The sequence below is a fragment of the Molothrus ater genome, chromosome 2, assembly GCF_012460135.2.
Source record: "Molothrus ater isolate BHLD 08-10-18 breed brown headed cowbird chromosome 2, BPBGC_Mater_1.1, whole genome shotgun sequence".
NCBI classification, from domain to species: Eukaryota; Metazoa; Chordata; class Aves; order Passeriformes; family Icteridae; genus Molothrus; species Molothrus ater.
In genome coordinates, this window is record NC_050479.2 from 4,765,377 (window position 1) to 4,791,257 (window position 25,881).

General features: G+C 47.0%; 1 protein-coding gene across 1 annotated transcript; it reads right to left on the reverse strand.

Annotated features, from left to right (window-relative positions):
- Nucleotides 1-695: 695 nt before the first annotated feature.
- RIPK4 (receptor interacting serine/threonine kinase 4) lies at nt 696-24,450 on the reverse strand. The gene is made up of 8 exons (XM_036383431.2): nt 24,254-24,450; nt 14,772-15,063; nt 6,797-6,945; nt 6,008-6,057; nt 4,838-4,996; nt 3,854-3,960; nt 3,082-3,334; nt 696-2,143 (listed from the first exon to the last, which is right to left on the reverse strand). The coding sequence occupies exons 1-8, from the start codon at nt 24,433-24,435 to the stop codon at nt 966-968; spliced, it is 2,370 nt and encodes a 789-aa protein (XP_036239324.1). The 5' UTR covers nt 24,436-24,450; the 3' UTR covers nt 696-965.
- Between the last annotated feature and the right edge of the window lie 1,431 nt (nt 24,451-25,881).

Sequence of the window (25,881 nt, forward strand, 5' to 3'; positions counted from 1 at the left end):
TTGTACTTTGAAAAGAGTGAAATTAAAAGGTGTATTAAAACATACCCACTCTAAGCAATCTATTTTCTTCAGTAGAAAAAAGCATACAACAGGTAGAAATCCTATATACACAGTATATCAGTTCTAGTCATCAGCCCCTCCAAACAGTGTTTTACAAATTGGTACAATGGTGTCAGAACAGACCATCCAGTTCCAGTCCAGTACAAATTTCAGCTCTTGACTTGCTCATTTAAGACAAACCACTATGCACCTAATCCAGTTTACTGATCTCAGGATACTTACAAGGGAGTACTGTACATGAAGACAGCAGTGTTAAGCTTTTACTTCTGCTTAATTTTTTTTGGAATCCTGCCTTGTTATTAAGTCTGCCTCATAAACTTTGAGTATGTGGAAATCTGTAATCAATGTCTCCATTAAAAAACGTAGCAGAAATGTGATTAACTGTACCTTAAACAGCCCTTTCCTCAACTCCTGCATTATTTTCCAGCAGACTACTGTTGTGCTTATTCTACACTGGAGGCTTTCAGCCCAATATATCAATGAACCACGAATCTATGCCATCTTTTTTTTTTTCTTTTTGCTTTGATGAAAATAATGAACCACAAGTCCATGCCATCCTTTTTTTTTTACTTTTTGCTTTGATGAAAATAAAAAAAAGCATAATGTTAGTTCTTAAATTAGTTTGGCACATAAGAAAAAAAAAAAAAAAAGCAGGGAGAGCACACAAGTTGCATCCTTCTCTCAAAATGTCCTTGGGGAGGGGAATGTCCAGATCCAGGCAGGGTGGGCAGGCATGGAATGAGTGACACAGACCATGGCAGACTCCAGCACCTGGTCTCAGTCCCACTCACCACAGTCCATCATCTGCCACCGCTGGTGAGCGCATCCCTGTGTGGCTGGAGAAGGCCCTGAGCTCCAGCAGTCTCCTCACACCAGGTAAAAAAGCACCACTGGGCACCTTTGGCTTAAGTATCACTTAACAACACTGTAAGCGAGCTATTCCTGCTGTGCTGAGCAGGAGGGAGCGGGGTCTGACCCTTGGGTCTCGGCATGTCAGTGTGGGCCCCGTGCTTGAGCAGAACCTCCACCGCTTTGGCGTGCCCCCCTCGCGCGGCCAGGTGAAGAGCCGTGAACCCCTCGCTGTCAGAAATATCGATATTTTCCGCACTGACAAGTTCTTCCACCACTTCAGAGTGCCCGTTTTCCGCGGCAAGGTGCAGCGCTGTCCTGTTTAAAGGCCCTCTGGCTAGAACGCTGGCCCTCTCATCCATCAGCAGCTTCGTTGTGGCCAAGTGGCCGCTGCGCGACGCCAAGTGCAGGGCCGTGTATCCTTCAGCCGTGGCGGCCTCCATGTCTGCCCCGTGCTTGAGGAGCAGCCTGGAGGTGCTGGTGTGGCCGGTCTCGGCGGCGATGTGCAGAGCAGTCTGCAGGAGCCCGTTGCGCACGTTGACGTCCGACTCCAGGTCGATGAGGAGCCGGGCCACGCGGTAGTGACCCCGCTGGGCGGCCAGGTGCAGCGAGGTCCTCCCGTCCACGGTCTGCACGTTGACGTCGGCGCCGCGCTGCTTGGCCAGCAGCTTCACGATGGGCAGGTGGCCCTGCCAGGCAGCGTAGTGAAGGGGCACCCAGTCGTCCTTGCCCTTGATGTTGACGTTGACGCCTCTCCTGAGCAGGATGCGCACGATGTTCTCCTGGCCATACTGGCAGGCTATGTGGATGGGGGCTCTGCCCTCAAAATCCACCTCGTTTAAGGACGCGTTCTTGTCAAGCAGCATTTTGGTGCTGAAGTCATCCCCGTTCTGGGCAGCAAAGTGGAGAGCGGTCCACTGGTCCTCATCTTTGGCGTTGACGTTGATTTTCCTGGCCATAATCAGTTCCACAATGCTTTTGAATTTCTTCTCGATGGCTATGTGAAGAGGAGTGGACCCTTTCTTGTTGGTGAGGTTAGGGTTAGCGTTGTACAGCAGGAGCCATTTGACACATTCTTCTTGACCTGCTTCAACAGCCAAGTGCAGAAGGCTGGAGTTGCCATCTAAAACAATATCAACATCTTGAGGCTGGAGGATCTTCATCAGCTTGCTGGTATCTCCGGATAAAATCGCCTCCGTTAGCTTCCTCTTCTGTATGTCTGTGGTACCAATATCTAAATGGATACAAGGAAGAAAATTTTTTTACCATGAGAAACATTTTACCATGATTACCATTTTTACTCTGGTGGTGAAACACTGGAACAGGTTGCCCAGAGCCCAGAGAGGTGGTGGATGCCGCGTCCCTGAGCTTAATCTATTTGAAGATGTCCCTTCTCACTAAAGGTCCATTCCAACCCAAACTGTTCTAAGATTCTATGGAAAAGACAGCATCACAATTCTGATACCCATCAAACCTTACCTGCCCATGGTTTCAGCAGTGAGCTGCCTGCACAGCAATTCACCCCCCCTTGCCCCACAGGAGTCCCAAAACATCTTCAGGTCAGATTTGGGCCCCCACTAATTCTCTTTGTTGTGGTATGAAGACCAAAGGATGTGGCTCATCTCCCTGCACTAACCATTGTTTACCTCACTGGAAAACAGATGTCTGGGGTTTGCAGCCCTGGAATAAAAAGTAAAAGTGAGGGGGTCTTTATCACAATGACCCCAGGGGCCTGCTGAGAAGGTGGAGAAGTCCTCTCAAAAACTAAAGTCCTGAGGTTTAGGCTCAGTATAACTGAAAAAGCCACAAACTCAGCTGACCTGACTGGGCAGTGGCTTTAATCCCATGTCAAGCGGGATGCTGGACTAGTAGTGACCTCCCTTCCAACCAGCCTCTACATGACTGATTCTGTAATTGCTTTAATGGGAGTTTACTCCTTTACAAAACTAAATGAGATTTATTATTTCTCATTAGATCATGTTTGGGAACCACATAATTTTTTTTGTTTTTATTTTTTTCCTTTTAAATAACTACCTCCAGTAAACAAATTTGTAGTGCTGACAGCAAGAGAAAGCAAGGCTAACAGTAATTTCCAGAATGTTATTCTACTCTCCAACCCATTGACTCCCATGCCCCAGTCCAAACAACTACAAAGGAAAACTTGACCATTACCTGAACTCTCCCGTTCAAAGGAAAGGGAAAGGGATCCTCTGGATGAAAAAGCTGAATCTACAGATGAAACTCCTGAAAGCCTCTTGTCACTGGAGGCAAGTTTGGACTCAGAAGAGCTGCGGCTGAGATCCTCAGGGCCTTCCATAGTCTGTGAAATCCCTGAATCCAACTGGGACAACAACTCTGAGAGACTGTAATCCTTAACTGATGGTAGAGCGGGCTCCTGTTTCTTCTGGGATAGTGCACAAATCCCCTTCAAGAGAAGCACATAAGCATTTTAGAAAGGTCAGCAAACAAAACTGAGCACGAGGCCCTACAGAAGAAACATAAATTTGTTAGTTTGCAGGTAGCCTTTAAGCACTGTTTGTATTAAATGAAATCTATGAATAAAGTCACTGAATTTTTTCAGAAGCAGGAGGGCAGTTTCCATCAGTATTCACACAGCCACTAAAGCCTCATGGCTCTTCTGTCTATGATGGTTTTTAAGATCAGTCACACCCACACAGTTCCAGCCTTTATTTCCTAACTGTCCTGCTCTCCTCCACAGAATAAGATGCACTTGGATTTGGTTCTGCCCTGAGGTTTTCCTGAGCTGGTCCACAGCCCCTGCTGTCATTTGTGCATCCCAGTCCTTCACCAAGACCCACTTCTATCAGGCAAGGTGGTGCTCAAAAGCACCAAAAAGAAGGTTTCTCGGAACCTTCCAGGTCATAAAGGAGCCTGTTCCTCCCAAAACCCTGCGAGTTTGAGCAAGAAGTGAAAGAGAAAATACCTCAGGCTGCTGCTCTGGGGCATTCTTGGTGTCCAGGTCCTGAGTTATCATCTCTTTTGTGTCATCTTCTGGTTTTTCACAAAGGGCCTCTGTTTCTGAAGTGATTTCTTTAAAGTAAACAAGAGAAGGTTTTAGTGCTTGGTTTTTTCAGGAGTTTCTGAGATACCCTGCTGCCTTCCTCTACCAATTGAGCTTTAAATCTCTGAGATTCTGAGGGAGAAGAACTCCAGTGCTGACCATTCCAGTGGGCACAAGTGTGCAGCCAAGCCAAGGGCACACAAGGCTGCCCAAACAATTCGTTTTCAGTCACACCAGGCTGCTGTTACACAGGGGCCACACTGCAGGACTGGGAAATGGGAACCACTGTACTGCTGGCAGATTTAGATATGGGGTTTTTTTAAAGATGGAATCCCACATCCCTTCAGTCCTCATTCCTTGTTTGAGCAGGAGGAGAGGGAAGAGGCAAATCTCTCCCATTCTTCTGAAGCTACATCCCTCTGCACACTTGAATTCCTAACAGGTGCTTTGGACAAGTTCAAACCTTTTACTGGCAGGGAAGTGACTGTACAAACTGTTTCAAGACAAGAAAACAATTCAGTTTCTCAACACACAACAGTACAAATTTCAAGAGCCAGGTCCTTCAACGCTTTGGTACACAGCAAACCACAGCAGCTCCAGCTTGGCTTATGTCCTGACACTCACTATCAGAAATAAACATATTTCTGGCTAAATGGACCAACTGGCTCAGTACAAGTTTTATTCCTGGCGTGTTTACATAACACCATCATGGTCAGACATGTCCTCAGATAATCCCTTCCTCCACAAATGAGTAAGTGGCCTGTATCATTGTCTCCACCACACAAGGTGCTCTATTTACTCTGTCACAGAGCTTCTCAGCCTTTACCCCAAGGATTAGCAGAGTCCTGAGCAATAATGTGACTCACAGCAGAATAAATGGGCAGCCAAGTTAAGAGGAAATCTTACCTTGAAATGTTGGCCGTTCACCAGGATCATCTTGCCAACATTTTTGCATCAGTTTGATCAAGTTATTACATGAATGAGGTCTGGATTTGGAAACAGCAGGTAGCTCTGGGCGGTGCCCTTTAACTACTTTTACCATAATATGTAAAATGTTGTTTTCCTCTGCAAAGCAAAAGCAACAGATTTAGATGTCCCAGCAAAAGAAATCACTTCTCTTTTTTCCAAGAGCATTAAGCTGAAAATTTGTTTTCACACTTTTCTTTCTAGATTTCTTATCAATAGGGAAAAAAATTTTTGGTTGTCTTCTCCAACAAGATGTTTTTTAATACAGTAACACCTGATTCTCATTTATCATTTAAAGAAACAATTTGCAGCGAGTGACTGCTCTTTTTCCACCCATTGAAGATAAAGAACAAAAGAAAAAAAAAAACAAAAGCCTCAAACAGTTCTTTGCTACTTTCTTTGGATTTCCACATCTGCTGTAAGAAAACAGAACCTCAGGTTTTATTTTCACCAGGTACCTGAACTATTCATAAAGGTGAAGGAGGAACACAAGCCAAGAGGTGCAGCAATGCAGCTCCTGACTGTAAATCAATCACTGGGCTAAAAGGAATCCCTCACTGGGAGAAAAACTAATAGTAGACTGGAACTTGCTGGGACATGTTTGCTATACATAGGCCAGTCACAGACACAGGAAAGTCATAAAGAATAAATAGCTGCCTCTTGGGGTGCATTTACTGTGGGGTGGAACAGGGCTTATTCTCACAGACAGCTTTTCTTTTTTTTCTTCTTTTTTTTTTTTAAGGAACAAATCTGTACCCACAATCTGCAAATAATCTACAGAACCTCTCCACAGAGGAGCTGCCTCTGAACAACAGCAGAGCTCCTGCCAAGTTGGCTTTGCCACACACTGATCTGAAGCTGTGCAGCAAAACCCAGCAGAGGCAGAAATGTGCAGACAAGGGCCCCTGCAGCAATACAGGTTCTGTTTTCATGACGTAGGACAAAGGAGAATTTAAGCTTGTGATCAGAATTCGATAGCTTCAAAGTCTCTGCTACACAAAGACTGTCAGAATTTGGAGGTCATGCACAAAAATCTGAGGCTGGTGGGGCAAGAAGTGTGCTTATCAATGGGAAAAAGGAAAAAAAAATCCAAGATAACACATAACTTACCTGCAAAAGGCTTCTTCTGTGTAAGAACTCCCCAAACCACGATGGAAAAGCTACAAAAAAAATTTTAAAAAGGTAAAAAAAAAGTTCTAGAAAATTTTTTAACCAAAACACCCTCAGAGAAGTGTAATTTATTTTCCTTATCCCTCCACTTTTGCACCTAATTCAGCTGATGAACACACACACAGAGGGATGAAGCTAAGAACCATGATTTCAAAGTCTAGCTTTGGCAGGGAGGAACCTGAGGCAGCAAACACAGGGACTTGCTGGAGGCTGCCAAGTCCTTGGTAGCATTTACCAACCCCTCCACATCCACCCTGACAAAATCAGAGAAAGCATTACAGTGGGTTTAATTTAATGCTTCTGCCCTGCAAGATGACTTCAAATAAATCAGTTTAATTTAGAATAAGAGATATCTTTTTAATCTAAAGCTGTGATTTCCTTTTCCTAATAATCTTGCCATGAAAGAAGAGCCAAAGACCTAGTGATGAAATCCACTGAAGATAACTCAGAATTTTATCACAGACTTTAAAAGTAGGTCAGGATGTACCTTTAGAAGGGAAATTAAAGGTGGGCAGAGTGCTTCCCACTGCCAACAAATGATTTCAAGACCCAGGATCACCTGCAGTTTTTAAAAGGCCTCTACCCTACAAAGACTTTGCAAAACCCAAAGCATATGTGACACATTTCAAGACAAGGCTCAAATTGGATTTAGGGGTTTCATGCTTTAAAAAAGGGCTCATTTTACAGGGTTACTAAAATAACATTCAGGTGTTTTCATAGTTCACTGACCTGTACACATCATGTTTGGTGTCAAAACACCTGTTTTTCTCCTTGATGCGCTCTGGAGGAAGGTAGGCAATGGTGCCACACAAGCCATCCATGCTGATGTCATGGGAATGGGACAAGCCATTGCACTTTGCAAGCCCAAAGTCAGAAATCTGGGGGGAAAAAAAGAAAAAGAAGGAGGAAGAAGGTGAGAAAAGTGCATGGTACCGTCAGACTTTCAAGGTGTTCACAAAATATTTTCTGCAAAGAACAACAGATGCAACAGGATTGCCCAACAAATACAGTGGAGTGCTGTTCAGAAATATTAAGCCAATAAAACATCTCTGGAAGCATAATGCTATGGTAGGTTTTTCTTTATGGTTAAGCTAAAAGAAGAAGAAGGAAAAAAAAATAAAGGCAAGCAGTTCTTGCAAGCAGCAGCATGCCAGCCCATTACATAGCAAACACAACAAACAGTCAAGACAATTTATTATAATTTAAACCAGTCGAATTTAGCTACTGCAAACTACTTTAATGTAATTATTGGCCCTGCCACCCCCTTTCCCTACATAACCTCACACTGTATGAGGTGTTTAAATGCCCTGGCTCTGCAATGAACTCAGGAGAATCACCCTCTCAGGTATCCCTGTTACACTGACCATGCCACTGAGGACCAAGCCCAACAGCAGAGCCACCAAATGCTACAAAAACCCACATGGAAACACACACACACACACACCAAAAAGCCACACTGGCAGCTCTTTTTGGCAGCCAGGAGATACAGCAAGTTGGTGCAGTGACGCAGGGAGCACAGCTGAAATGAGCACAACAAGTGACAGCAAGTTTATAAAAAGGACACACCTCCACTTTAATTTGAAGTGTCAGGCAAATATGCATTCATTTGCTCTCAAAGGCATACCAATCATCGAGCAAACAGATAGGGCAGCAATTTCCTTTGTCTTACTTATTTCCCACTGAACAAAAATGTCCATTATGCCGAGTGGTAATTTCAAGAAAAGTCAAGTCTTTTTGGACCACTGAGCCCACTGATTTTTGTCTACATGTCAGATAAGATTCCCCTTCCCCTAATTTATACATTCCTTTTATCTAATAAATACTCAGGTTTTTCAATGACTCATTCCCCTTTTGATCTTCACAGCTTCTCCTTTGAGAAAGTTTTCCCTCAAAACAACAAGCATAATTAAAAAAAAGCTTCTCTTTTTTTTTTTTTTTTTAATAGGCTCTGACTGTACACTTTGAGAAGTTTCTCTCTAAAGATACCACAAAACTAGTTGTAACATGTGTCCATTACTGGAAAGGGAGAAAACTGCTGCCAGCTTCAGCCTCCTGGAGAACAGGCACATTACACAGCCATGCAAGGAATCTCCCTTTGCCATAAAACAAACAAAGCAACCCACGCAGCTTCAGCAAGAACTTCTCCCATGGACAAAGAGCTCAGCAGAGGAATTCTGAGGAGCTGGAGAAGTCCTGCACCCTAAAACACAGCTATGTCCAACCTGTTGTCCCTCTTTATTCTGTAGGGTAATGTGGGAATGACTTGAGAACAAAAAAGCTCACACACAGGGGAAAAAAAAAAAACCAAAAACAAAAGATGAGGGAAAAAGAAGCAAAGTTATCTGCAGGAATAGATTCTCATCCTTGTGCAGCTACACTCTCAAGGGAGGGATTGCTGGACTCTTCAGCAAGCCAAGCACTGGAGCACAGGAAAGCAGCAAGAAACCTTGTCCACACACCAGGTCACCCTGGGAAGAGTCAAACTGACCACCACGGGAAATGCTGCGTAAGTCTGGGGCACTTGGTGCTCCACAGGAGAACAAAAGCCCAAGCCCAGCATCACAGCAGGCTGTGGTGTCAGGTTCACAGATGAACTGAACCCTGCAAGTCTGAACGGATCCGAAGCGCTGCTCTCCTTTGATTAGCATGAGGCAGAGGCTTGTGCACACCTCAAGAAATCCAGGCATAATTAAAGCCACACACCTCCCTCTTTGTCTAAACAATGGCGTGTTTCCTACTGCCTGGGTTAAGAACTGAAGATGAAATGCAGACAGCAGGGTGACACTCCTGTGTTTGGAGCCACCAGCTACGGTGTGTGAATCTAAGGCTGGGGGCTAAGGCAGAGCTGAGCACTTCAGACAGAAAAAAGTCACCCTACAAACTAAGAAACAGCTAAAGTACATAGCATACACCCTCCCTGGGCTAGCAAAATCTTCACCTTGTGGATCTGTCCCTACCTAGTGTGAAGGACTGGGTGTTGTGTCAATTAATAAAAAAAAGTCACCTGTATGGCAGGGCTTCAATCATACCAAATTCTGCAGGAGAAAGCAGTGGAAATTGAGGAATTGTTATCTTGCAGGCTGCAACAAAACAGCAACATTCTGCAGACAGCTTTTTGTGGCTTTTATTAGTTCCTCTAGGGCAAATTTTCCACACTACATGGTGTATTTAGTCATGCAGGCTCTTTAAACACCAGTGGGAACTGTGCAGTGGGTGGAAGATGCAGCCATTTAACTCGCCTGGTTTGCCTTTAAATTGCTTGCCAGGCACCTCGTTCTGCAACTCCCTGGCTGGGGGAGGCAGTGAAAGTGGAGCACCCTTCCTCACCCCTTCCTCCACATCCTTGCTGGTCCCTGCAGCCCACCCCAGGCTCTGCCCTTCCCCTAAATTCCAAGGGAATCCACAATGTTGCTCCCCACGCTGATGCCTTGTGCAGGCTGACCCAGAGCAGAGGCTGGGCAGAGCTAAAGAATAAAGCAGGGATTTATTCAAAGGCCTCCATGGATGCACCTTGGGCAGCACCAGAGCCCAGCCAGGGCTGCACCCAAGATGAACCAAAATGGCCCCAAAATGCACGGCCGGGCACGGGGTCTCTCCCTGGGATCAGTTCTGCTCCATTTGCATCTTGCAGTTCATTGTCCCATTCCAGCTTTAGCCCCTGCAGTCCCACCCTGCTTGTTTTTCTCTCTCCAGCCCACGGGGTTTGTGCTCTTGGGGCTGAGATTTGGATCATTTGTCCTTGGTGCCCAGCTGGAGCAGGAATTGTTTTGTCTCCCTGCTCTGTGCACAGAGCTCACCATCCCATAATACGAAGCCCAAACCCACACACTAAAGCAGCACAGAATCTGAAACATATAAAACCTAAAACCTGAGGCATCAACATCAGTGATTTCAGGTGGGTCCCTTCAAAAGCACACGTGGCAGCAGCAGGGGAGACACGGAGGCGACGGAGCGCTGCACACAAAACCCACGGCAGGAGCTGGGAGAAGGGGAAGGAGCCTTGGCCAGAGCCCACGCAGGCTCTGGGGTGTTCATGTTCAGGCAGCTCTGCTCCTGCAAGGGCTGCATGAGAGCCAACAAGTGAGCACCAAGCAGGGACAAGAGCTGCACGTGTTCTCCTGCCCACTTCCAGCAACGCTCACTCTGCTGAAGGGTTCCGAGATCTGAAGATTTCTATTTATTTGTTTTTATTTTTAGTTCAGTTTGTTTTTCAACTCAATGCACGCAAGACTTTCTCTGCCTCTGCTATTCATGGATCTTTCCATTCTAGTTTGTACAAAAACGCTCACTTGCAAAATTTTAGATGCTTTTTGTAATTTTTTTCTATTTTGTAGTTTTTGGGTTTTTTTTGAAAACTAGAAGATACACTCACATAACCACAACAGCTACTCCAGTCAGCTATTCCCAAGCACTGCAGGGATCTAGCTCTCAGGAACAAAATGAGTGCTTGGAAAGTGCTTTTTTTTCCTGACAGGCTGCCCTGAACTCTGCTCTCACCTCCTGATGTCCTGAACTGTGCACTTAGCTCCTGATGCTTTCTGACATTTTTCTGCGAGCAAAACTCAAGAACCCACTGCAATGGACTCAGGGACAGAGTTCACCAAAAGGTTTTCTGCATCAAATCCACTGGATTAATTTTTAATCTGTGCTCCAACATCCAGTATTTGTCTCTGTACAAAGTCTCTGACTTGGATATTGAGAATGCCCCCACATTTGTCTGTCGGGTATTCGGGTGGCAGGGATGTTTCCTTTGTTTTTTCTGGGGTAGAGGGAAAGGCTGTTACATTTTTTGTTCTTTAAAACTGCCTGAAATTTTTAAGCAATTTGCACGGGTCACAGACTTGGACTACTAAAAATTATGACTAAAAATTAATTCCAAATACCAACACAATGTGCACTTCACACCTATGTCTGTATGAACAGGTTTTTCTTAATGAATGCACTTCAGTTAGCTTCTAAAGTAAACTTTTCTGAAACAGGCTGTATTTCCATCCTTTTCCAACCTGCCCTGAAACTTTTAACTCCTCCAAACCAATTTCAAGTGGGACATTTGCAATGCTCTTTTCAGAAGCACCACAAAACAACCCAAAGCCAAACACTCATTTTAATCCATCGTGAATCTGCATTACCATAACAGGGATGGTTTTGTTCCCTCCCCTACCACCACAATCAGATCAATCAGAGAATTGATCAAGGTGCAAACCAGCTTTGTTGGTTGGGATTAAAGAGCCATGCAACAACAGCCCTGCATGGAAACCTTGATCAGGAAGGGTAGGAAACAAGCAGAAGGGACACACAAAACAAAGGCTCTCTTCATCTGTAATAACAGGAGAGCAACTGCAGCTGATAAAAAAGTGGCTGTGCTACCTACATCAGGCAGTCTAATAAAGAGACAACTGCTCTTTACCTGCCTGGCCCCTGGGTATTACTTGGACCTACACTTAACAACCTACATGCAGAAGCTTTCTCATCATGAAATTTGCCATCTGCCTAAGTTGCTTCTAACTCCATTCTTAGAAATTTTGCAGCTGAAGCAAATAAAAGTGAAGACCACAGAGGCAAGACCATCAGCACAGTACAACACAGCAGCAAATTTCACACTGGTTTAAACTGGAGAACTGGGGAGGGGAGAAAAGTGACTACAGAGAGCTTAAAGCAGTGCACAGCTGAGAGCAGCTCATTCTCCTTCAAGTTCCTGAAAACCAAAATGTAGGAGATGACTAACAGCTGGCCAGGCTTGTCTCTGTGTGTACATGAACCCACACATATATACATGTATGTCTCTGTGTGTATCTGTACAAACATATATATGACAAGGTGAGGAGCTGCAAAAAAAACAGGCTGGATAGTGAGAGAAACAAGAGTTTAAAAACAATGTTTTCCCCCAAAAGTATTAAGCTGCAGGTTGGCTTAATTTTAAACGAAAAAGTAACACTCTTGACCACGAGACTTTGGAAGACACGAGAGCTGTGGAGCAGCAACAGAGATCACGAGGGCATGGCAGCTGGCAACAAGTTGGGCATGAGATTTCTGCACGTGGTGGGGTGTTTATTCTCCTACCAAGGGCCCTGCAGAGAGATCACATTGCAGCAGGGAAGGAGCAAACTCCAGCCCACGAGGGCAGTGCTGGAATGTGGCATTGCTTCCCCCGTGCCAGCGATTGCCACATCACAGCAGCTCAGGGGACACATCCAGAATGTGTGTGGAGGGCAGCAGAGATGAAGAATGAGTACAAAAGATGTGGTTGAGTAAAGAAATGGATGCCAGACAGTGTGTAAATATTGGAAGATTGGATATGAGGAAGACTGGAGAAAGGGGGGAGGAAGGATCTTGGTACAAATAGGAGAAAAGGGTTGACATGAAGGAAGATGGAATAATCCTGCCAAGGAAAGCACAGTGTTTAAGGCAAACAAGATGGAGCAGGACATGGCAGGGAAGGGAGCTCCCAGCACCTGACTCACAAGGGAGGATGGATGCATCCACCTTCCAAAACACAGCAAACCTTTACCTTGCGCCGTACGCGTTACACACAAACATTTAAAATCACCAGGGAATCCCCCAATGTGCCTTTGGTAAAGTTAATATCTGTCTATCTATATCCCTGCCCATCCTCCTAATTATCCTCCCAGTTCAGCACAGGCTTATGTAATGGCCAGGCTTTATGATATGGAGGCACCCACTTGATGATAAGTTCTGCTCAGCAGCACTGCCTGAGTCACCAGCCTCACTCAGGGATTTACAGTGAGCACAGCACTCGTAAAAGGAGCAGGGTGTGTTTGCATTTAACTGCAGGATGGCACAGCAACATTTCCAGTGCTCTCCACTGGAAGACTGACTGCTTCCTGGCTCAAGGGCAAACAGTTTGTAAAGTCCTCCCTACCTCCAAACTCTTCTTTTGCAGTCTGCAATGTCTCTTCGCTCACCTTAGGACTCTGTTAGGGACAGGTCACATACTAAATTATTGCTGACATTTAAAAACACTTCAATCAGCAGCTCCCATTAGCCTTCCAGCGAGAAAATGCACATTAAATCAAGCTGCAGGGTCTGAAATTTAACTGTAAATTTCAGGTCACACAAAGAGAAGGTTCGGGGCCACACTTTTAAAGGGAAGGCGCCTCACAGAATATGTTCATCTCTCACAGAATATGTTCATCTCTCATTTTGCATATGGGTTCCTGTGCCTGCTCTGCTTCTTGGAGGGCTTTCCAAGATGCCTGTGGATGTAAAAGACTGCTGGCTGGAAAAGGCTTGGATTGCACCATTCCTTTCTGGACTCCATGGAAAGGATCTGAAGACCTTGATGTGTTTCCTACAGAAGCACATCAGGGATGTCAGCAATGACCTCACCAGAGACTTTTCTATTTTTGTACATTTTGCACTTTGCCCCCTTGTGTTACATCACCACCCAGATATGGGCTGTGCATCAGGCACTTCAACCTCCTGAAACAGTGAGAAAAACACAGCCTTGCTATCTGGGCTCATGGATGAGTCAAGATTCAGGAATTTAAGAAGTTATGCAAGCAAGCATGAACTTTTAAGTAAATAAATACTTAGCAAAGGTCTCCCAGCACTATTGTGTGAGAACAGGCTTTCAACAGTTGAAATCCTGATGTTCTGGTCATAATAGCATGACCACCTGCAGATGCCTCCTGCCTCAGAAAGAAAATCCTTCTAAGAAATAAATGACTAAGAGGCCTAGTAAAAAAGCTGAGACCGTCACAAGTGTGATTTCATTAGTGGCACACACCTCCTTATGGCTCCAACCATACCATGATATCAGGAAATCTGTCTTTATTTAATGAAATCTTCATTTTTAGAATGATACAGGCAAGATCAAAGGCACTTGATCAGTGAGGGGGCCAGATGAATTATGGCATTGCTAAAAAAAAAATTGAACACTAAAATAAAAATAACAGGGAAAAAACTCTATTTCAGTCTCTGTGCTCCCTAAAAAGAAAGTTGGGAAAGCAAGCACAACCTCCTTGGTCCAGCTGACCACAGAACCTCCAGCAGAGAAGGCTAACAAGTTTGCCTGTTTACTCTGGAAATGGATAACGAAAATAATTTCATGCCTTTACAACCACAAAAGAAATTCCTTTCAGTGACCTCTGGCATGCATGAACAGTCAGGACAGAGATCCTTCCTCACTGTACATGCCCTGAGCAAATGGAAATGAGCTGCCTCTGGGAAGGCTTCCCCAGGCTCCAGCTGTAAATGAGATCTGTGCATTTAGTGGTGCAGACAAAGACCCAGAACAAGGCAATCGTGGCAACTGTGGAAGTGGCAGAAATGATTTAGAGGTTTACACCACTTTTCTCCCCCTGTTCTCAAAGAAATTTGTAGCAGCACCCATTAGGTCTCAGAACCTGAGTTCCTGAGTTCCTGAATGCAGTTAAGAGGTGCAATTCCTGAACTGAGGTGCAGTTCCTGAACTGCAACCTTCTAAAATTTCAGGGGGGTTCTTACAACTTCCCTAACCACACCTCTATTGATGTACTAAAATAAAATGCATAAAATGGTGCAAAAACCAGGTGCATTTCTTTAAGGGCTCTATCTGGGTGGATTTTAACATGGGAATCAGAGGGGTTGGCTGAGTGAGCATTTCTCTAATTCCAAAGGAAGGCTGCTGGTTTCTCTCAGCCTTTTTGCATCTGGGGGACCATCCAAAGCTTGGATACCCTGGCACAGAGCATCCAGTGCATACCTTGACGTGGTAGTGGGCATCCAGCAGGATGTTTGCAGGCTTCAGGTCCAGGTGGAGCAGGGGTGGGGACATGCAGTGCAGGAAGTTCATGCCCACCGCAGTCTCGTGGATGATGCGGAAGCGCAGCTCCCAGGGCAGGGGCTCGGAGGCCAGGAGCTTCTCCAGGGACCCTGTCTCCATGTATTCCATGACCAGGCCCACTGGCTCTCTGCAGATGCCATAAACAGGGAGGATGTAGCGAAACTTTGCCATTTCCATCTTCCTGGCTTCTTCCAGTAACTCCATGCGCTCCCTGGGTGGAAGAGAGTGGGAGGTGAAGGATGGAGCAGCTGCTTCTGCTCAGGTCAAACAGCACAAAACATTTCTTATAAAACCCAATGCCACATTTCACATCATCCCCTGGCTGACCCATGCTGCACCCCAGGTGTATTTCCATATTTACTGATTTGGGGTTTTATGCTTTCAATGATTGGCTGGGGAAGAGGTTTTACAGCAACTTCTGTGAGCCAGAGAGAAGTTTGATAAGAGGATCCATGTTTACCCCCAAAAGAATTTCTATCAAGGTCATTGACATAGAAACCAAGAAAGAAGGATAAATTAGAGAAACCTGCAACTGCCTATTCCAATAAGCACTTTGTCTCTCATGAGCAATGAGTAAAGTGTAAACTTAGGAGTTTTGTAAGAATGTATAAAAAGTATGCATGCCATAACAAAAATTAATTATCAATGGGGCATTTTCTAAAAAAAACCAGAATTTTCTGTTTTATTAAAAAATATTTTTTTAAAAAAGCTCAATTTCTGCTTGGACCAGATTCAGTTGAGTGAATTAAGAGAATAAAAATAAAAAACAGTGTGAAGCCTTCTGGAAATGGAGTGTGTGCTTTGTATTGTCTCCATCTCAACTATGAGAGCAGGCAGCTCCCAGCTGCAGGAGCACAGGTGAGCCCTACACTTCCATGGTGTGAATATCCTGAGTGCAAAGCCCATCTCTCTGCTTTGATGGTTGTGCTGTGCTGCTCTGAAGGAGGATGATACGCTTAGAGCCCAGCTTTACACTGCTGGAACTCCTTGGGCTGAAGTAATTACCTGTTGGTGAGTCACAAGGCTGTGTTAATCAGAAGAGAAGCCAGGCAGCATCTCTTCAACAGCCCTGCTGGTGCTTCCTGAGTGTTCACAAACCCAAACCTTGGGAGAGGAATCCTTGGACCCACCACTGAGGGGAGCAAACTGCTGGCTGTAACCAGGGAGACACAACAAACCCCTCCCCAAAATACAGCTCTGACAAGTCCAACACTGCACTCACTCAGCTCCAGGAGGTGCCCAAATCTCCCAGCTCACCATTTTCAGTGATGTAACAGGCCTGGGCCTGGCAGCTGTAATGAGCACCCCGGGTTGTTTACAGGTCACTTCAGCCTGACCCTGCACAGGGGTAAGTGTTACTCAGTCCAAGCTGCAGCCTCCCAGGTCAGGACCCTTAATTGCTGTGATTTTCTTCTGCACCTCACTCACAGCCTTCTGCAGCAGCCCACAGGACCTCAAGTTGGAAAGAAGAAACAAGGGTCCTGTCCCCAGGCTGGCTGTGCCCACAAAGAGGGGCCACACTTGATGGTTTGGACCCTTCAATCTGTAAAACTGCATTATCAGTGATTATGAACCCTGCCCAGAGCAGCTTTGGGCACTGACACATCACTGCTGCTGCCAGACATTCACAGAAGGGGGCACAGGGAGGTCAGGCAGGTAATATTTCCTGAGCAGACCCTCTCTTATTACACAGCAGCTCCTGCAATGCACCCAAAGATGTGCAAACTATCTAATGGACAACAGTACCTGAAGTAAAAGGACAAAGTTTGTGCTCTGTGCTGCCACCAACAAGTGATGCCAGTTACCTCTGGGGGAGCCTCATGGCAGATCCTCAGCTCAACCAAAACCGTTTTGGTTTTAAAATTTCAAATGCAAGGCCAGCTAGTAGCACTGTGCACTTTTAAAAAGAGAAAACACCAAATCCAGCCTGCACATAGCTGAGACTTCTCTTCTCATGAGTCCCCCAAATGCCTGGATGACCTGGCAGAAGCTGAAGCACAGCGTGTGAGGGACCCTCAGATTTTGGGAGCTGTCATTTGCCCCCCAAACTCAGCAGCAGGACACTCCCCAAGGCTGGCAATGTGGTCTGCTGCCTGCTGCAGGTAACATTTCCCACCAGGACCCAGCCAGAGCAGCAAACCCATTTCAGAGGCAAGATCAGGCTGAAAAATGCCTTAAAGAGGGACGTACACGCAGAGAGAGAAACAGAAAAGAGAAATCTTTCCCATTAACCATGTTATGCAGAGAGAGAAACAGAAAAGATAAGAGAAATCTTTTCCATTAACCATGTTGGCTCCTGCTGCTCCCTACAGCAACTTTCTTGTGAAATAATTGCCTTTGCAGACAAGTACCCAGTTTGCTCTTTGGCACGCTGGAAGGGAGCGCCCATGAATAACACAACCAACTCCTTGCCCCCAAGCCACACGCACAGCCAGCATAATTCACCTGAGCTGGAGTCAGGGATGTAAAATACCTGTCTGAGCCCTCCTAGGCAAAGCAAGAGCCCAGCAACAGCCAAGGGCTGACAAGAGCCACTAGACTCAGGCTCTCAGGCTAGCAACAGCCTCAGAGAGCATCGCCAAAAGCACAGATTGGCTGCTGGAAATGGGGCGTTTTCTAAAAAACCTGAATTTTCTGTTACATTAAAATAATGGGGTTTTTTTTCAAAAAAGCTCCATTTCTGCTTGGGCCAGATCCAGTTCATTGAGTGAATTAAGAGAATAACAGGCAAGTGCCCTCTATGTAATAATAGATATAAAAGCCCCCATGCAACAATTACCACCCTTAGCACTTTCCAATCCCCAGAGCATTCAAAACCCAACCAGCCAGAGGCCTGGCACAGCTTTCCAAAGGACCCTGTCACCTTCTGAAAGCAGAAAAGGAAAGGAGAAAAAAAACAGAATTTTCTGTTTCATTAAAATAATGGGGTTTTTTTCAAAAAAGCTCCATTTCTGCTTGGGCCAGATCCAGTTCATTGAGTGAATTAAGAGAATAACAGGCGAGTGCCCTCTGTGTAATTTACCTGTTTAAAGCCCCCATGCAACAATTACCAACCAAAATAATGGTTTTTTAAAAAAACTTCATTTCTGCTTGTACCAGATGCAGTTCATTGAGTGAATTAAGAGAATAACAGGCGAGTGCCCTCTGTGTAATTTGCCTGTTTAAAGCCCCCATGCAGCAATTACCACCCTTAGCACTTTCCCATCCCCAGAGCATTCAAAACCCAACCAGCCAGAGGCCTGGCACAGCTTTCCAAAGGACCCTGTCACCTTCTGAAAGCAGAAAAGGAAAGGACAAAAAAACCAGAATTTTCTGTTTCAGTAAAATAATATGTTTTTTTAAAAAAGCTCCATTTCTGCTTGGACCAGACCCAGTTCATTGAGTGAATTAACCGAATAACAGGCGAGTGCCCTCTGTGTAATTTGCCTTTTTAAAGCCCCCATGCAACAATTACCACCCAAAATAATGGTTTTTTAAAAAAACTTCATTTCTGCTTGTACCAGATACAGTTCATTGAGTGAATTAAGAGAATAACAGGCAAGTGCCCTCTGTGTAATTTGCCTGTTTAAAGCCCCCATGCAGCAATTACCACCCTTAGCACTTTCCCATCCCCAGAGCATTCAAAACCCAGCCAGCCAGAGGCCTGGCACAGCTTTCAGGCACCTTTCCAAAGGACCCTGTCACCTTCTGAAAGCAGAAAGGGAAAGACAAAAGCAGCGAAGGGAGGGAGCCAAAGCAGTCGTTGGGAGCGCGCTTGCATTCACGCTCCTAGCACAAACAGCTGGTTAAAGCAAGATCTCCTCCAGCAGGCAGAGATCAAAGGTCTCTCCCTTCCCTTCCCTTCCCTTCCCTTCCCTTCCCTTCCCTTCCCTTCCCTTCCCCCTGAGGATGCCACCGGCGCTGGGCACGGAGCGAGGCCGTCCCGGGGCCCCAACACCGAGCGCTGCCCCCGGGAGCGCATCCCGAGGATCAAAGGATGCGGCGGGGCTGGGGATGGGAGTGCTCGGGTGTTCTGCGCTCAGGAGTTACCCTGAGCTATCCGAAGGGAAGGAAAAGCAAAGCTCCTGATGGGGTTTCTCAGCCCAGAGCTGTGGGTTTAAGCCTGGTTTTGTTTCGTACCCACGCGGTTGAAGAGCTGGGATTATCTTCTCTAGGAGCCGCGGCTCCGCTCCCCTCTCCCTCCAGTGGGGTATCCGAACTTAATTGTAATAAAGGAAAGAGCAAAAAGGGAAAAGAGGGGGGAGAAGGGGAGGAAAGAGGGGGGGGAAGGGGGGGAAAGGGGGAGAAGAAGGGGTGGGAAAAGAAAATGGACAAAGAAAAATGGGAAAAGGGAGAAAAGAAAAAAAGGGATAAAGGGAAAAAGGGGGAAAGGAAAAGAAAAAAAGAAAAATAAAAAAGGGGGAAAGGGGAAAATATGGACAAAGGGGAAAAAGGGAAAAAGGGGGGGAAGGGAAAAAAGGGGGGGAAGGGAAAAAAGGGGGGGGAAGGGAAAAAAGGGGGGGGAAGGGGAAAAAAGGGGGGGAAAGGGGAAAAAAGGGGGGGAAGGGGAAAAAAGGGGGGGAAAGGGGAAAAAAGGGGGGGAAAGGGGAAAAAAGGGGGGGAAAGGGGAAAAAAGGGGGGGAAAGGGGAAAAAAGGGGGGGAAAGGGGAAAAAAGGGGGGAAAGGGGAAAAAGGGGGAAAGGGAAAAAGAAAAAGAGGGGAAAAAGAAGGGGGAAAGAAAGGGGAAAAAGAAAAAGAGAAAAAAGAAAAGAGAGAAAAAAGAAAAGAGAGAAAAAAGAAAAGAGAGAAAAAAAGAAAAAGGAAAAAAGAAAAGAGAAAAAAGAGAAAAAAGAAAAAAGAAAGAAAACACAGCCAGGACAGCTGAGGTCATGTAAATGATGGGCTGCACACACTTTCTCCTGTAAATATTACCAGGAGACAGGGGCCCACACATCAAGAGCTCCAGCACTGGGTCCAGTGCCAAAAGAGCATCTCTGTCACAAAAGCCAGTACAGATCAGTCACTTTCAAAGCAATTAGCAATATTACATGAATGGGAGACCTCCAAAGAGCTGTCTGCTCCCACTCCACATCAGACAGACAGGGCTGCATTCCTTGGATTCTCCTGCAGACACAAGGGCCTCACTCTTGCCCACTGCCCCAGTGCCCAGCCCTTGTCCCACAAACCCTGCCACAAGAACAGCAGGAATTGCAGCTGTGCCTGCATTTGCATGGATCCAATCTTTGTGCCCTAGAGATAACACTGCTGTAAAACTACAACCTTAGACTCACCAGGCAGTCCTTGCAGTTTTATATTCCCCCACCGCATTTCCCTAATGGAGTCTGAGACAGAGCAGTTAAAAGTTGCTCCAGAGAAACTCAAAAATTGCTCCAGAGAAGCTAAAAACATTGCAGCTGGGGCCATTTGTGTGAGCCACCTCCAGACACAGAGCAGCCAGGCTTCTCCCAGCCCAGGGGAGATCCAGCCCTGCTCTGCAGCCAGGAATTTCAGCTCCCTCTTCACAAACTGCTGGTGGTGCAGCTGGGAGTCCACCACATTATGCCACCCCTGAATATCCTCAGAGTTCCTCTCACCTGCATCATGGCAGAGCTTTGGAGAGCACAGAGTGGCCTCTGCTCTGCAGGGTACATATTTAACAATTTCCACCCTGCTGACTCGCAGAGAAGAATGTGAATATGAGAAGACAAAAAGCACTGCGTGGTCAGTCTGGGCAGAGGATGCTGGGGGGGAGGAGGGTGGGAAAAAGGAAGAAAATCCCTTTTTTCCAGGTTGACAGATCTGTGCAGTTCTGGTAGCAGAGGATTACAGGACAGCCAGCTCTCCCCAGCTCGTTAAGGAGCACAAGGTGACTCTTAGGTTCTCCCTGCACAGAAGATACATTCATTCACCTAAATAAATGCAGCTTCCACTACCAGCAAGGCATTTCTAAAACCTCCTCAACTTCAAAGTCCTGCTCCATTCCCAAATCCAGGATGTGCAGAAGGAGAGATATGTAGGGTTTTGCTTGTCTTTTGGGGTTTTTTTTCTGCCTGATCAAGAATTTTTTTCCACCTCCACACCCTGTAGACACCCCCGTGGCCAACACCTCCAGTCAAGATCCCTCTCCAGGAATGTTACACCTTACAGCCAGCACCTTGATGTTCAGCAGAAGAAATCAACAAAGGATTCTCTCTCCGAGTTTGCCACTGTTTTTCTCCAGACCACAGGGATAAAGAGAAGAAGAGACTTCCACTGCAAGTCCTGGGGGCGAGGCTCCTCCACCCTTCAGGGTCGCAGAATTCTTTTGTTCAGATTTACCTTGAACCCCCCCATACTGAGGGCATCCTGAGTCCCAGGAGAGAAAGGAGATCTCAGGAAAGTGGGAGCAAATAAGGTGTTAGGAATGGAATTTGGCTGGATTGTCTGAGAGGGCTTGGGTTTAAAGGTAAAAAACACTTCTGGCTCTACATTCAGTTTTTCTTCTGCTTGAGGCCACTTGGCTCTGTGATGTGATAATTGCCGAGGGAATTACTCCAAATCTCTCGCTGTCTGCAGAAACACGGTAAGAGAGACTCCACAGGGTATTACCACCACCAAGCCATTACAAACAGGGTTTTAATGTGGTACCAAATAAATACATCAGAAAAAGCCTCTGTGCTTTTCAGTTAATGTTTCTGATACCACTGGCAATTCTTCTAACTCTTCACAGGGTTCCAAGAAACAGCTAGTCAAGTTAATCTCCTGGATTAACAATCTAATTACACGGGCTTGTTGCAACCTGCCAGCTAAAGAGGCTGTGTTTGATTCTGTCTGTGCCCCCCACCCCACCATTTGAATAGCACAGGTTTCTTAGAAAAGTTTTGGGTAAAAAGTCTCAGCATAACCATCTCCTGAAAGGGGTTTGATAGAACAGCCCAAGAATCACACGAATTAAAAAAAAACTTAAAAATCAGTTTACATTTATTTAGCAGAGCCAGCTCTTTCAAAGGCCAGGGACACTCCAATTTCTTATCAATGCTCTCCTCAAGCATCTGAAGCACAGATTCTGCGGTAAAATAAATTAGTGCTTCAAGGACTGGTTTATTAAAAATCAATCAGAAGCTGCAGGACCCCTATGGCCTCAAAGTTCCCAAATTCTCAGGGCGTTTTTTGCTTCCTGAGCTGCATGTTTGTATGGTCTTCCAGTATTTGCACAACTCACAGCCATGGAGGGACAGGTGGCTCTCTGCACGTGGTGCATATTAATATAGAGATCTGATAGCAAATATCAAAATTAATTATTAAATATTAAAATAATAAATAAATATTAAAATTAATTACTAAAGATATTAAAAAGGTGACAGCATCCTTTGTCTCAGAGTGCAAATTAACTTTCAGAGTAAATTTCTAGATGTACACCACAAATGAAAAGTTCTAGCTTATTTTTCAGACATCATTTAATCTTAACTTCAAAATTAATCAGCCATGGCACTATTTTGATCAATAAGCATCAAACCTGAAATCTCCTTTGAGGTTTTAATAGTAGGGGGCTTGCAGATTAGCACAGTACAAAATACACCCTGCAACTTCAAGGTTTTTTCCATTTTATTCACAGACAGCACAGTTACCCTATGCATATAGTAAACTCTCCCTCTCCAAAGGACATTTAATTTCATTTACTGCACTCTACAAGCCATGCCTAGTGCAAAGTCAGCAATTCACATACTGGAAAAAATGCTCAAGGACCCCAGAAATCCTGCAGAAGATGGGTTTGCAAACGTTTTTAGTCTTGGGCCAGCTGATCTGCCTCTCTGCAGGAAAGGCACCAACAGGAAACCTTTTGTGACTGAGCCAACCCACGCCTCAAAAACTGAACTGCAGAATCAGCTTGTGAGCTGGTGGAGATCCCAAAGATCAAGTGGAGCTGGGAAAGCTCCAGGAGCACGACTTGTGCATATTCAGCACCCTGTGCATAGAGGCTGAAGCCACCACTGTCCCTACAACACAGGGATGTTGCTAAAGATGCGCCTGACAGCCTTCCCCTCCTGGAAAGGAGACCTGCACTCCATAGCTCCCGTCCCTGGAGGTGCTCAAGGCCACCTTGGATGGGGTTTGAGCAACCTGGGATAGTGGAAGGTGTCCCTGGCCACGGCAGGGGATGAGCTGTAAGGTTTTTCCCAACCCAGACCCATGTGTGACTCTGCAATCACGCACGGTGCGAGAGCAGCGCAGCCCATCGAGGACCACACCGAGGGGCAGAGGGCAGGGGAGTCCCGCCGTGGGGCACCTGTACCTGCAGTACAACACCCCTGCACGGCCTCATCCCGAGCAGACAGACACACGGACCAGCGCTGCCCCTGCCCTGGAGCCGGACACATTCCCCAGCCCGGCTCCTTTCAGCGCCCGCTCCCCAAAGACACCAAACCCGCGGCTCCAGCGCCCGCAGCGCAACATCCCCGAGCACATCAGCCACAACTCCTGCACCTGTGAACCGAGCCTGCCTCTTACCAAGCCCCTGCATCCCAGACGCATTCCCAATCCTCCTGCCCTTCCCTTCCCTTCCCAGCCCTTCCCGGCGCGGTCGGTGCCTGCTGGGGCCGCAGCGGGTCCGTGCAAGCCGGCACACGCAGAGCCTGGGCAGGGCAGGAATGCTTTCCGCATGGCTCCGAGGGACAGGCGGGACAGCTGGGGCATTTCATGGTTCCCAGGGAACACGCAGGACATTTGGGGTATTCCATGCATCCCAGAGAACACGCAGCACATTTGGGATAGCTCATTTTTCCTAAGGAACATGCAGGACATTTGGGGTATTTTATGATTCCCAGGGAACAGGCAGGATATTTGGGATATTTCATGCATCCCAGAGAACATGCAGGACATTTGGGGTATTTGATTGTTCCAAGGGAACACGCAGGACATTTGGGGTATTTCATGCATCCCAGGGAACACGCAGCACATTTGGGATATCTCATTGTTCCTAAGGAACACGCAGGACATTGGAGTATTTCATGCATCCCAGGGAACACGCAGCACATTTGGGATATCTCATTGTTCCTAAGGAACACGCAGGACATTGGGGTATTTCATGCATCCCAGGGAACCGACAGGACATTTGGGCCCCTAAATTCAGGATATTTGGGATATTTCACGGTTCCCAAGGAACACGCAGGACATTTGGGCCCCTAAATTCAGGATATTTGGGATATTTCACGGTTCCCAAGGAACACGCAGGACATTTGGGCCCCTAAATTCAGGATATTTGGGATGTTTCATGGTTCCTGCTGCTGCTGGTTGTGAGACGGGCAGGGCTGCGCACCGGGAGCGCTCGCTCGCCCCGCGCTCCCCGGCTGCGCATCCGCGGGGTGACCGAGGGCTCGGAACGCCTCTATGGGAAGAATCCCTTGTCCCCCCGCAATGTCCCCGTCCCCTTTTCCCCCCCTTACTTCTCATCCACATGCAGGCTGGGCGAACACTTGATGGCGAGCCACGTCTTCCAGTGGAGATGCCGCACCTTATACACCTGCCCGAACCCCCCCGAGCCGATCTTCTCCCAGCTGCTGAACTCGCTCTCCTCGAAGGTTTTCAGCAGCCCCATGGCCCAGGGGGAGCCGCCGTCCCTCGCCATGGCCGCTCGGTGTGCCCGGACCCGCCCGGCCCCGCGGAGCGCAGCGCCGCCGCTGCCGCCCAGGTGACTCAGGTGTGCACCGGGTGCCGTCACTTCCTGGGACGGGCCCGTGGGTGGGTTTTGCACGGCTCCTTTTGCTGGCCCGGGATAGAGCAGCGGGGCAGGTCCCCGGTTGTAGCTGCCCCGGGGCGATGCTCGCTCCCGGGAGGGGAGCGCCGCGCACGCTGCTGAGCTGGGACAAATAAACTGTGACAAATAAGCTGGGACAAATAAGCTGTTAAATAAAGGAGAGGGAAGCGCCAGCCACCTCATTCCTGCCTTTTCTCCTTCATTCCTGCCTTTTCTCCTTCATTCCTGCCTTTTCTCCTCCCCCTGCCCAGGGAACCGCAGCGGGTCTCTGTCCCTCCATGCCCTGATCCGTGCATCCCAGCCTGGAGTGCGGGACTCCGGCCAGCCTGCCCCAGGCTGCTGCTGTCTGTCTGTCCTGGCATGCTCTGAAGCAACAGTTTTTAGTCTCCGAGAACTCAGACATCTCTGGGTTTTAGTTGCCCCTGGGGTTAGAAGCTTTGATGATGCCAGTGCTAGGATCCCTCTGTGGATCTAATTGCAGGGACCACAGGACTCCCAGAATTGTTTTGTTTGGAAAAAAACTCTGAGATCATCAAGTCCAGCCTCTGGACAATCTCCACCTTGTCAACTAAACACCAGCACCAAGTGCCATATCCAGTTTCTTGAACACCTTCAGGGATGGGGGCTCCCTGGGTAGTCCTCCCAATGCCTGGCCACACTTTCAGTGAAGAAATTCTTCCTGATTCCAACATAAACCTCTCCTGGTGCAGCTTGGCTGTGGCTTCTCGTCCTGTGCCTTGTTCCCTAGGAGCAGAGCCTGACCTTGCCTGGCTGCCCCCTCCTGTCAGGGAGTTGTAGAGAGTGAGAAAGTCCTCCCTGACCTTCATTTTCTCCAGGCTAAACACCCTCAGCTCCCTCAGCCACCCTTCATTGGACTGACTCTCTAAATCCTTCACCATCTCCTTTGCTCTTCCCTGGACACACCTCAATACTTTTCCTGAATTTAGGGGCCCAAAACTGGACCCAGGATTCGAGGTGTGGCCTCAGCAGTGCCCAGCACAGAGGGACAATCTCTGCCCTGGTCCTGCTGGCCACGCTACTGCTGACACAGGCCAGGTGCCATTGGCCACCTGGGCACACCTGGGCACACCTGGGCTCATGTCCAGCTGTGACCAGTGGATATGGGGTCTCACCCTGAGATGCTGCATTTGGAAGGAAGGAGCCTGCACCCTTTGGTGTGTAACAGGATTGGTGAAGAGGCTGTTCTGAAGGCATCACAACCTTCACACCACCTATCACAGGTCTGAAGGTTAATAAAGCTGGTCTTTGTTTGTTACTCTGAGTATCAGACTCGAGGGGATTGTTCCAGGCAGCCAG

Coding starts and splice junctions, on each gene's coding strand:
- RIPK4 (XM_036383431.2), bottom strand. CDS start 24,435: ATGGCGAGGGACGGCGGCTCCCCCTGGGCCATGGGGCTGCTGAAAACC. Junction 15,064..24,253: donor AGCCTGCATGTGGATGAGAA/GTAAGGGGGGGA, acceptor TCTTCCACCCAG/GGAGCGCATGGAGTTACTGG. Junction 6,058..6,796: donor ACCAAACATGATGTGTACAG/GTCAGTGAACTA, acceptor TTTTTTTTGTAG/CTTTTCCATCGTGGTTTGGG.